General features: G+C 39.8%; 1 protein-coding gene across 1 annotated transcript; it reads left to right on the top strand.

Annotated features, from left to right (window-relative positions):
* The first annotated feature begins 7,992 nt into the window (after positions 1–7,992).
* LOC118495494 lies at positions 7,993–11,238 on the top strand. The gene is made up of 2 exons (XM_036003555.1): positions 7,993–9,270; positions 9,319–11,238. The coding sequence occupies exons 1-2, from the start codon at positions 8,644–8,646 to the stop codon at positions 10,636–10,638; spliced, it is 1,947 nt and encodes a 648-aa protein (XP_035859448.1). The 5' UTR covers positions 7,993–8,643; the 3' UTR covers positions 10,639–11,238.
* Positions 11,239–11,421: the final 183 nt, after the last annotated feature.

Consider the following 11,421-nt stretch of genomic DNA (forward strand, 5'->3'; position numbering starts at 1 on the left):
TCTATGGCGAAATGACCCACTTCTCACTTGATTTATTACCTCAGTAAACATTTCAATTAAGAGTTTATGGTCTCAATCGCTAGTTTTAAGTCTTCTGCAACACAGAATGATGTTCATTTTTTGAATTATGGTCTCGTTGATTTTAAAATCGGCGATAAAGCAGGGGGTGTTTTAGGGCGTGGCTATGATGTGATTGACAGTTCGCGGCCTGTCAATCATGACAGAGGTTTAGCAAAGCTTATCCATAGCACGTAAACTTTATTTTGGGGGTTGACCAGCTTTCGTCTTCGTGACTGTGACACTTGGTCGCCTAATAATGTCTTGTTCAACGTTCGGTTGTACGACAAGACACTCAAAGGAGTCGGCAGTTCAGTTTTTCTGGTAAGTAACGTTACATTTTATTTTAATACTGTTTTTCGTTAGCCAACGTTAGCATCCCAATTAATATCAGTTAGCTAGCTAGATTGCACCTTGCTAACCAAGCTAGCGAGCTAACTAATAACGTTATGCAGACCATATAAACGGATTAAAATATATATATATATATTTAACGTTACAGTCGTATACAGTAGGTATGCACAACGGTCTCGCCGGTGATCTGTTTTTAACCATATGTGATGTTATTGCTAATCGATCCGCATATAATGGTAATGTTAGCTTAAAGTCAAAGCCTGATATAGCTAACGTTATAGTGCAAATTCATATAAACCCTATTCGTACGGGATTAGAATCATTTTGGGACCGCGTGTGATTTAGAAAGTTTCGTTTAGTTAGTTTCGTGTGGCGCATTCGCACGGGACAAGCAGAGACTGCTTTAACTTGAATATACTGAAATATATGTACCCCGCCCGAGAGTTGGGCAACGTTACCCAGAGGCGCCCGAAGGACAGGCACAGACACCCACACAGCATCACCGTCACCCTCACCTCGGACAAAGCCGCGCTAGAGCGCGTCGACGGTCGGGGCAGTAGGCCAGAATATCCGTTTTTGCGATAAAATGTCCCACATGAAAAAAAAAATATATATTACTGTAAAGTTACATAAGTGTTCTATCTTGAAAAATCTTCAGTTCTGCAGCCAAATGTATTGTATAAAGCACCAGGTTCAATATACTCCAAAAATCTTTTCTTTTCTAAAATTCTAAATACATTATTTCAGACTGTTAATGTACCTAACAAGCATGCTGTTGCAGGAGTTATTAACCACTGTTGTTGATGCTGTTACACTGATGTCTTTCTTCCACTTACTGTAGTTGTGTCTGCTAATCTATTTGAAGACCTTCTGTCAGCACATTAATCTGTTTTAAGATGAGTCACATACATGTTACAATCTATATTTACAAATTCTGTTTATTACTAAAATGTACATATCACTAAAAAAGTGTTGCGTACAATACACATTGTCTAAGATAAATTTAACATGTAGGAGTATGTTTACTTAATATTGCATGTCCTCAACTGAAGCATACCTTTATGTACAAGCTCATATATTAATATAATTCATTGTGATCTACCATGCCTTAACTACATGTTTGTCTTTTACAAAGGTGTCCACACTGAAAACTGAATGACCAGAGCCAGAAGGAAGACCTGGTGTATAGAGCAGCGTATTTGGTGCCATTCATCTTGTTGTGGAAAACAGATTTCATTGACCACATCCGAAGTTCTCAAATGTGTTCTGATTATGATGATGCCTGAAAATCATTTTTGGTTCAGCTTCTTCTGCTGAAAGGACAGACCAACTTTTAGCACTTTAGCAGTCATTGGTATTTAGAGGTTCAAAATGTGAGTCCTGTAATAGATGTGTCCTCTTGTGTTACTGTTAGGCCTGCTGCTCCTAGGTAGCTTCTCTGTCTCTCCTCCCTCCCTCTCTCTGTCTGTCTCTCCTCCCTCCCTCTCTCTGTCTGTCTCTCCTCTCTCCCTCTCTCTGTCTGTCTCTCCTCTCTCCCTCTCTCTGTCTGTCTCTTATTGCAGGAGAGGAGTCCAGAGTGTGGGAGTCTGTGTTCCAACTGCCTCTCATCTACCACAATCAACCAACAATTTGTGATAATACTTTTGTTATAATGAATTTGCAATAACCTTACACAGATTAAACAGCACCTAGTGCATTTTCAATTACCTACTAAACACTTGACTATGTATGTCAAAATAAATATGTCTATAAATTAATCTAAAAGGATTTTGGTGAAGTGTTTTCATGGTGATTAAAATTGACAAGTACATAAAGACACACAAGAAAAGCACAAACTACATTTCCCTGATCCTTCTTTGTCAACATTCATGTATGGTAACATTTAAGAAATCATATTTATGTTGATTAAAGCCAAAATAGACACTTTTAATCTATTACAAATTCTATCAAATTACCAATGTCTTCTTGTATGACTACAATATTGTGTATGTTCCTATAGTTACTTCAGAATGTAGCTTTAGAAAGACCTTTATTTCACATTGAAATGGGCATTAACTTCAAAAACTACATAAACCACAAATAACACTGGCAATATTTTTAAGATTATGTTAAATTGATGAATTAAAAAATGTAGTTCACCTTTTACAATCCAGTGTAAATTCCACACATAAAACACTGCTGTGGGTCAAGGTAAAGGCAAACTTAACTGTCACAAGACATGTATGCATAATAAAAAGAGGTAGTTGAATCACTGGTGCCACATTGTTAATTACAGTAGAAATGGTTGACATTACAAACCACAATATAAAAATATAGCTTAACATACAGACGTGCTCAAATTTGTTGGTACCCTTACAGCTCATTGAAATAATGCTTCATTCCTCCTGAAAAGTGATGAAATTGAAAGCTATTTTATCATGTATACTTGCATGCCTTTGGTATGTCATAGAATAAAGCAAAGAAGCTGTGAAAAGAGATGAATTATTGCTTATTCTACAAAGATATTCTAAAATGGCCTAGACACATTTGTTGGTACCCCTTAGAAAAGATAATAAATAACTGGATCATAGTGATATTTCAAACTAATTAGTTTCTTTAATTAGTATCACACATGTCTCCAATCTTGTAATCAGTCATTCAGCCTATTTAAATGGAGAAAAGTAGTCACTGTGCTGTTTGGTATCATTGTGTGCACCACACTGAACATGGACCAGAGAAAGCAAAGGAGAGAGTTGTCTGAGGAGATCAGAAAGAAAATAATAGACAAGCATGGTAAAGGTAAAGGCTACAAGACCATCTCCAAGCAGCTTGATGTTCCTGTGACAACAGTTGCAAATATTATTAAGAAGTTTAAGGTCCATGGATCTGTAGCCAACCTCCCTGGGCGCGGCCGCAAGAGGAAAATCGACCCCAGATTGAACAGAAGGATAATGCAAATGGTAGAAAAAGAACCAAGGATAACTGCCAAAGAGATGCAAGCTGAACTCCAAAGTGAAGGTACGTCAGTTTCTGATCGCACCATCCGTCGCTTTTTGAGCGAAAGTGGGCTCCATGGAAGAAGACCCAGGAGGACTCCACTTTTGAAAGAAAAACATAAAAAAGCCAGACTGGAATTTGCTAAAATGCATATTGACAAGCCACAATCCTTCTGGGAGAATGTCCTTTGGACAGATGAGTCAAAACTGGAGCTTTTTGGCAAGTCACATCAGCTCTATGTTCACAGACGAAAAAATTAAGCTTTCAAAGAAAAGAACACCATACCTACAGTGAAACATGGAGGAGGCTCGGTTATGATTTGGGGCTGCTTTGCTACGCCTGGCACAGGGTGCCCTGAATCTGTGCAGGGCACAATGAAATCTCAAGACTATCAAGGCATTCTGGAGCGAAACGTACTGCCCAGTGTCAGAAAGCTCGGTCTCAGTCGCAGGTCATGGGTCCTCCAACAGGATAATGACCCAAAACACACAGATAAAAGCACCCAAGAATGGATAAGAACAAAACATTGGACTATTCTGAAGTGGCCTTCTATGAGTCCTGATCTGAATCCTATCGAACATCTATGGAAAGAGCTGAAACTTGCAGTCTGGAGAAGGCACCCATCAAACCTGAGACAGCTGGAGCAGTTTGCTCAGGAAGAGTGGGCCAAACTACCTGTTAACAGGTGCAGAAGTCTCATTGAGAGCTACAGAAAACGTTTGATTGCAGTGATTGCCTCTAAAGGTTGTGCAACACAATATTAGGTTAGCGGTCCCATCATTTTTGTCCATGCCATTTTCATTTGTTTTGTTATTTACAATATTATGTTGAATAAAAAATCAAAAGCAAAGTCTGATTTCTATTATATATATGTAATAAACAATGGTGGATGCCAATTACTTTTGTCAGTTTCAAGTTATTTCAGAGAAAATTGAGCATTCTTCATTTTTTGTTGAGGGGTACCAACAAATTTGAGCACGTCTGTATAAAGCTTAAAGCACTTGTGCAGCACTCTGTTCAGTCAAGTCCAAATGCCTGGGTAAAGAAATAAAAGCTGCCTTTGCAATTACAGTGAGCATAGTGTGACAGTCTGTTGGTTGTCTGTAATGCACAGTGGAAAAAGAAAAAAAAACCTGCGAGCCTTGTCGATCTTCCCCGGATTGTTAACAGCCCTCCACCTGCATCTCTGGGTGATGCCAGAGAAGATGGACTTACTTCTGAGGTATTGGATGGGTGCACATGCCATCGTGGCTCTCCACACTCCTATTTCTGAAAGAAAGAGAGTCATCAATTTCCATTTGAGCCCCTCATAGTTAAATATATATGCACACTAGCATGTAACTGTACTTCATTAATTATCGGGGGAGAATACAGATGAATCAACAACAGTCTATTGTTCTTTAGTGTAACTTTAATTTAGTTAAATGAGCTTATTTCTGCTAACGTTAGCTCTTAAAAAGCATGTAAAGGCTAAATGCGCCAACCATAGACTGATGGAGCAAACAGTAGCAAGACATTATCAGTGCATTATGGTTGTTACAGTTAACCAAACGTTATAAGAAACTTGGTTATACATCTGCTAATACTTAGCGTTAGATAATGACAAGCATTGTCAATCCCCGTTTTGCATTTCGCTGATACTACGTTTAAATTAGGACAACGTAAACTTCGATTTGCAGAAAATTAACGTTAGCATGTTTTACCATAAGTGGCTAGCTAACGTTACATGGTAACTTCAGATACATTTACTTTACAATGTGACTCATCTTATATGTAATATAACTACTGGACAAAGATATATTTAAAACCTAGCGAAGCTATATCTTACCTCGAAGTATGTATTATACTAGCTTTCACCAGCAGTTGCATCCAGATTGCCAGTGAACGTGTTGAACAGCGTTGCCAACTCCAAAAAAAAAAACAGTCAGACACCGCCCAACAGTCTATGGCTCCTCCCTCTCTCCGCCCTCTCGTCTAAAAATGTCACATCCGCAACCAGGATGGCTGCGCCCATAAACGCAAACTTGACGACGGATAACTGATCTCCACAAACCAACGTCACACATGCTCTGTCCATTAATAAATACAGTCTATGAGTCAAACACAATAAAGGCTGTCGCTTAATGGCGTTTTGAGCTAACGTTAGCAACCAAACAGTCATAGATAGCTACAACGTTTTTTAAATGATTATCATCTTCTGTTATTGTATGTAAAGAGAAACGTTTATTATTTTATAGATTTCACAAATTTCAGTATGACACGTTATGCCGTAAACAGTTTAAATCTTAGCATGCGCGACTCACATCTGCACTCGACTCACATCGGGCAGTGACACATGGTTCCAATACATTCGTGGCTTTTACTTCCTTCCTACCAAGGTATTATGTACAGTGTTATTATTAGGCCTACGTAGCTTTATAAATAAGTTCCATGCTTGAAATCCAGCAAGAAAATAAGTCTGAAAGTGTGTGCCGTCTCTTTAAATTGGCAGCTTACCTGACCAATTTTGGCAGGCCTATTCCACGTATGAGCTCATTAAGTGGCTCCTAAAAGGTCCAGAGAATAGATTAAGGATGTTGCACATTTCCTTGCCTTGTTGGGGAATATATCATAAGTATGAAGGTAAATATGGTGCAAAACGGGAGAGCTTGTAGAATACAATGTGAGAACTTGCAGAACAAAAAATCTGAACTTGTATGTTAAAATGTGCACTTGTAAAAAATATTCACACACATGTGATCTGAATTTGAAGTCATACAAAGAAAAAAAACATGAGAGCTTGTAAAAAAAATCTGAACTTGTAAGTTGAAATTTGCACTTGTAGAAAATGTTCACACCTGTATTCTGAATGTGAAGTTACAGAAAAAATATTCACAAATGTGTAGATTGATATTTACATGAACACAATGACAGCTGCAAACTTATAATGCAACATTTACTCGTATACTTTTTTTTTTACTCTGGTTCATTTTCCATCACAACCACAACTCAGTGATTACAACCTCTCGAATCTGTCACTGCAACTTCACATATGTGCTCTCTCGCATCACAAAGTGGCGAATCTGCGCATCTCGACTTTCACAACACTCTTGACGATACATTTGGTGCAAAACTAATTTGTACCTGTGGACTTAGGCTGTGGAGCTCTGAGCTAACAGAACGGGAAAAGCCTTCTTATATACAGTCTATGGGAAAATCAGGGTTTCTATCGCCAGATGAGGGACAACTCTGTCTGGCTTATTTATGTAGCATGGAAACTTGGTGGAATAGCATGCTAGCGTTAGCTAACTAGCAGCCAGCCCGCTTCTAAATAAATACCTTTTAATTATCTAAACACTTTTTAACAGTCAAACTAAAACACTGGCGGTGAGCTCCAGGGCCTGCAGCCGCAGACGGACCGTCATCAGTGGGGATCGACCAGCGTAGCAACACTGCTTTTGCCAGAAAGCTTCGCTGCCGACCTCGACCTGCAGTCGGAGCTCCAGCGGGACACGGAGAGCCCCACATCCGGTAGCAGCGGCCCATCCCCCGGCCATGACCAGAGCTTGCTTTGCTGATGTTGTGCATCCCTGCTAAGAATTGCACCCGCTTGGGCAGAAACAGAGTCTGATAAAACATTGATGTCTCTAAACCTTCTAAAATTCTAATCATTATTGATGAACATGACAAAGAGATTTACTATTGCCTAGTTTTTAAACAGTACTTTGCCTTATAAAATCATTATTTTCCCTAGTGGATGCAATTCTCGGCAGGGATGCAAAACTTGGCACCTGTTACCCACTGATGACGGTCCGTCTGCGGCTGCAGGCCCTGGAGCTCACCGCCAGTGTTTTAGTTTGACTGTTAAAAAGTGTTTAGATAATTAAAAGGTATTTATTTAGAAGCGGGCTGGCTGCTAGTTAGCTAACGCTAGCATGCTATTCCACCAAGTTTCCATGCTACATAAATAAGCCAGACAGAGTTGTCCCTCATCTGGCGATAGAAACCCTGATTTTCCCATAGACTGTATATAAGAAGGCTTTTCCCGTTCTGTTAGCTCAGAGCTCCACAGCCTAAGTCCACAGGTACAAATTAGTTTTGCACCAAATGTATCGTCAAGAGTGTTGTGAAAGTCGAGATGTGCAGATTCGCCACTTTGTGATGCGAGAGAGCACATATGTGAAGTTGCAGTGACAGATTCCAGAGGTTGTAATCACTGAGTTGTGGTTGTGATGGAAAATGAACCAGAGTAAAAAAAAAAGTATACGAGTAAATGTTGCATTATAAGTTTGCAGCTGTCATTGTGTTCATGTAAATATCAATCTACACATTTGTGAATATTTTTTCTGTAACTTCACATTCAGAATACAGGTGTGAACATTTTCTACAAGTGCAAATTTCAACTTACAAGTTCAGATTTTTTTTACAAGCTCTCATGTTTTTTTTCTTTGTATGACTTCAAATTCAGATCACATGTGTGTGAATATTTTTTACAAGTGCACATTTTAACATACAAGTTCAGATTTTTTGTTCTGCAAGTTCTCACATTGTATTCTACAAGCTCTCCCGTTTTGCACCATATTTACCTTTATACATAAGGTCTACCAGCATGGACAACTGCTAACATCCACTAGTGGACGCAGTTGTCATCCTATTAGTTTAAGAAATAAGACAGGAACATGTCTCTCTTAACCTATATTCTTACCAAGAGGTGTTGAGAAAATATCAAATATCACTTAATAACTCATACAAATAGGAGAGTTGCTTATTGTAAATGCCGAATTGTAATAGTTTGTTTTGTTTTAAAATCCTTGTGGAGATAATGAACGGAATCTTTACTTCTGCAACCCCACTGTTTAGCTATGCTGTCAGATGAGAAGCCAGCCACAGGGTGCTGCAGTTGCCTAGCAACGGTGCTAAGCTGCAGCCATTGGTTGGCTGTGCTGGGTTTTGATCTCTGACATGAGATTCTAAAAAGGCTTTGATCCTTTCTGATGTGATGCAATAAAAACGGTCTTTAGAATTAGACCCATAGAAATTTAATTCACTCCTATTTCTATCCGTAGAGCTGAAACAAGGTTATTTTGAGACCAGATTATAATTCAATACAACACAAATCTAAAAAATCTGTAGGCTGCTAAACCTCTTTCGATATCAATGCAAGAAGAGTAAAAGAGTCCTTGAAACACAAAACAAGATTTTTTTTTTATCTCACACAGTGCTGGTACAGAAAAAGTCTCTTAACGAAAACCAATACAGTTGATTTTAACAATTATCATGTCTGGAACAGAAATATCACAGACAGAGGACATGCCTGAGGTTACAGGAGATACTGTTCACCTACTGATCGAATCCTTTTTTAAAAAGATAACACCGGAACAGTGGGAATCGTTGAAATCCTGCACCTCTGATGATGCCACTAAAATTATGGTGGCTGACCTGCTTTTGGACATAATAACATTGTTGTCAAAAGTCTGGTTGACAAATCTTAGGAGAAAAAATGCTGCAGCGCCTGAGGAGTGGGTTTTTTCTGAGGAGTGTGTTATGTCCAGTCTGAGCGACATATTCTTTCGGAGTTTTGCCGGGGCTCTGAATGCCGAGGACCAAGTCGAGTGTGTCAGCTCGCAGCGCTTGACAGGTTTGGTCAGTAAAGAGGTTGCAGAAAGTGTCAAATCTGCTCTCTCCACTACTATGTACACTACAGAGCCTGTGATAATTCAGCACATCACTCCCCCTCACAGGCTTAATGCTATGGTTGGTCATGTCTGCAAAATGATAAAAGCTTTCACAGCCAAGATAAAAACTTTGTGCTCGGCTCAAACCTGTATGGAGACGAGTCATACCAGTCCTACGCAGAAAACAGAACAGACGCCCTTCCAGGGAGAAGTAACAGAAGATATGGAGGCGAAAGACACTAATGACCAGACAGAACATGAGGCCGAAGGCATGGACCCGGAAGACACTGATGACTGCATACAATCACCAGTCACAACTGTGGAACCAGAAATCTCGGAGAACATCTCATCAGACGACAGTGTGATTGAGATTCCAATATTGACGGCTGTCGAAGAAATAATCAGGAAGGAGGTGATGGCGATAATTGATCCTCTTTTGGATCAAGTGCCGGACTTCAAGTATGAACTGATACGATCTGAATGCTCTCGGGAGATTGAAGATGTTGCAGAAGACATCGCTCGGTCAATAACTCAAATTAGGAGTTTGGACGGGGCAGAAGCTGCAAGTCCAAAATGTCAACTGTTTGTAAAAGCAATAACGAGCAAGATCAAGTCCTTTTTTACAATGCGCTTGGCCAAAGCTTGGTATTATCGTATATTGGAGGATCTCAAGGCCAAATTCCACAAAGAATCAAACGTTGAAAGCGAGCACTCAAGACAGACAGCCATAGAGAGCTTTGACTCTCTGCTTCAGACTGAGGATAATAACAAACCACAGGGTAGAAATGTGGTTAATGTGATTCAGAAGTTCAAGAATATGACCCTCGGTAAAATCAAGATATTCACACAGGAATTTACTGATATCCTCTACGGGGAAATCACACTTGGAATGGCACCCGATTTGATCCCAGAACCAATGAGAGGGAAGTCATGCAGTAATGTGAATGTGCCTGATTCACATGCTGACATGTATGCTGACATGTATGCTGAAATTCGAAACAAAGTGTGGAATTTCATGGGACTGATAGGGTGGTGGCTGAACACTCAGATCGACAGCCACAGTAATAGGGTGGTTAACAAAATATTAAAAGAGTCACTGGCAGCACCACAGCTACCAAAGGTCAACATCACCGAGAAGCCTGTAGCAACTGCTCCAGCTCCTAGCTCAGTATGTGAGGAGACTTGTGCCGTACCTGCCGTACTCATCAAGATATTCACAGAGAAGCTGGTTTCGCGGATATACAGGAAAGCAAAAGTGAACTGGTCTATTGGAAACCCAGAGGCCAACATTTACCATCTGTCTAATAGAACATGGGACGAAGTCAAGGGTATCCATTTTGCTACTACCCAAAAAACGTTTAAAAACCTTGACAAGGCCATTTTCCAGGACTTGTGTAAGAAGTGGGGCTGTGCAGACGAGGTGCTGATCTTCATGCGTCTAGAAGATCCAGCACTGGAAAAATGTATTGCCTCCTCTGTCAAAGATTACCTGACGACACCACCAAAAAAGTGTAACACCATCTGCAGGTTCTTCCTATCTGTGGGAAAAGCCATCTCCAATATCTGCAGACGTAAAGCTAGAGTTATGCCAGTGTAATGTGTTTTTTTCTACTAAGTTTGGGTTTTCCCCGGGCGCTCCGAGTGTTTCTCCCACATTCAAGAAAATGAAAAAAAAAACAACATTTGCAGCAAAGGGCTCCAGTCCTGCCTCACATCCAGGTTACCGTCTCCTCCACTGGGTGACCAATGGAGCAGGAGGTTACCTAGATGGGGGACAGGACTTGAGCTCTCAGGGCCACCTCAGTGGTCAACAGTGGGACTTCACAGCTGGAAGGCGAGGGTTCAGTGATTGGTCCTGAGCCTTTCTGAGTTTGTGTCGTGTCTGCTGTGGCGTTAAGTATGGGTTTACCCCAGGTGCTCCGGTTTCTTCCCACATTCAATGCGTATAACATCTACTAACTGATTAAATATAAAATAAAAATAAATGAAATAAAAATTGGCTTATCTCTGTCATCATTTGCTGTAAGAGCTAATATGCAACTCAGAATGAAACTCTGCTGATCGTGGCCTGAGATCACTGATGGTCAGATGTTCCAAATAATTATCAAATGACATAGGCTACATAAGAAAGTTCAACAAAGCAGAAAGATTTGGAGCTTGTTAAGATTTGAGAGTTAGGCGTGGCTAAATGAAATTAGTTAATGAAGGATCTATTAAAGAGAAAATAACAATAACAAGATGTGTGAAATCTCTAAATAACACACACAAAAAGAAAAAAATCTCTTTTTTTTAAAAACAGCAATAGTTTGAAAGTTCATCAGATTTGGCAGCTAAACTGCAAATTACGGGACTGAAAATTCACCTTCAACTTAAAATAAAT

Source organism: Sander lucioperca, chromosome 7, assembly GCF_008315115.2.
Source record: "Sander lucioperca isolate FBNREF2018 chromosome 7, SLUC_FBN_1.2, whole genome shotgun sequence".
NCBI lineage: Eukaryota > Metazoa > Chordata > Actinopteri > Perciformes > Percidae > Sander > Sander lucioperca.

What these genes read in the sequence shown, in the direction of transcription:
- LOC118495494 (XM_036003555.1), top strand. Translation starts at nt 8,644, where the DNA reads ATGTCTGGAACAGAAATATCACAGACAGAGGACATGCCTGAGGTTACA. An exon ending in AAGTAACAGAAGATATGGAG is followed by an intron (nt 9,271 to 9,318) that starts GCGAAAGACACT and finishes GAAGGCATGGAC; the next exon opens with CCGGAAGACACTGATGACTG.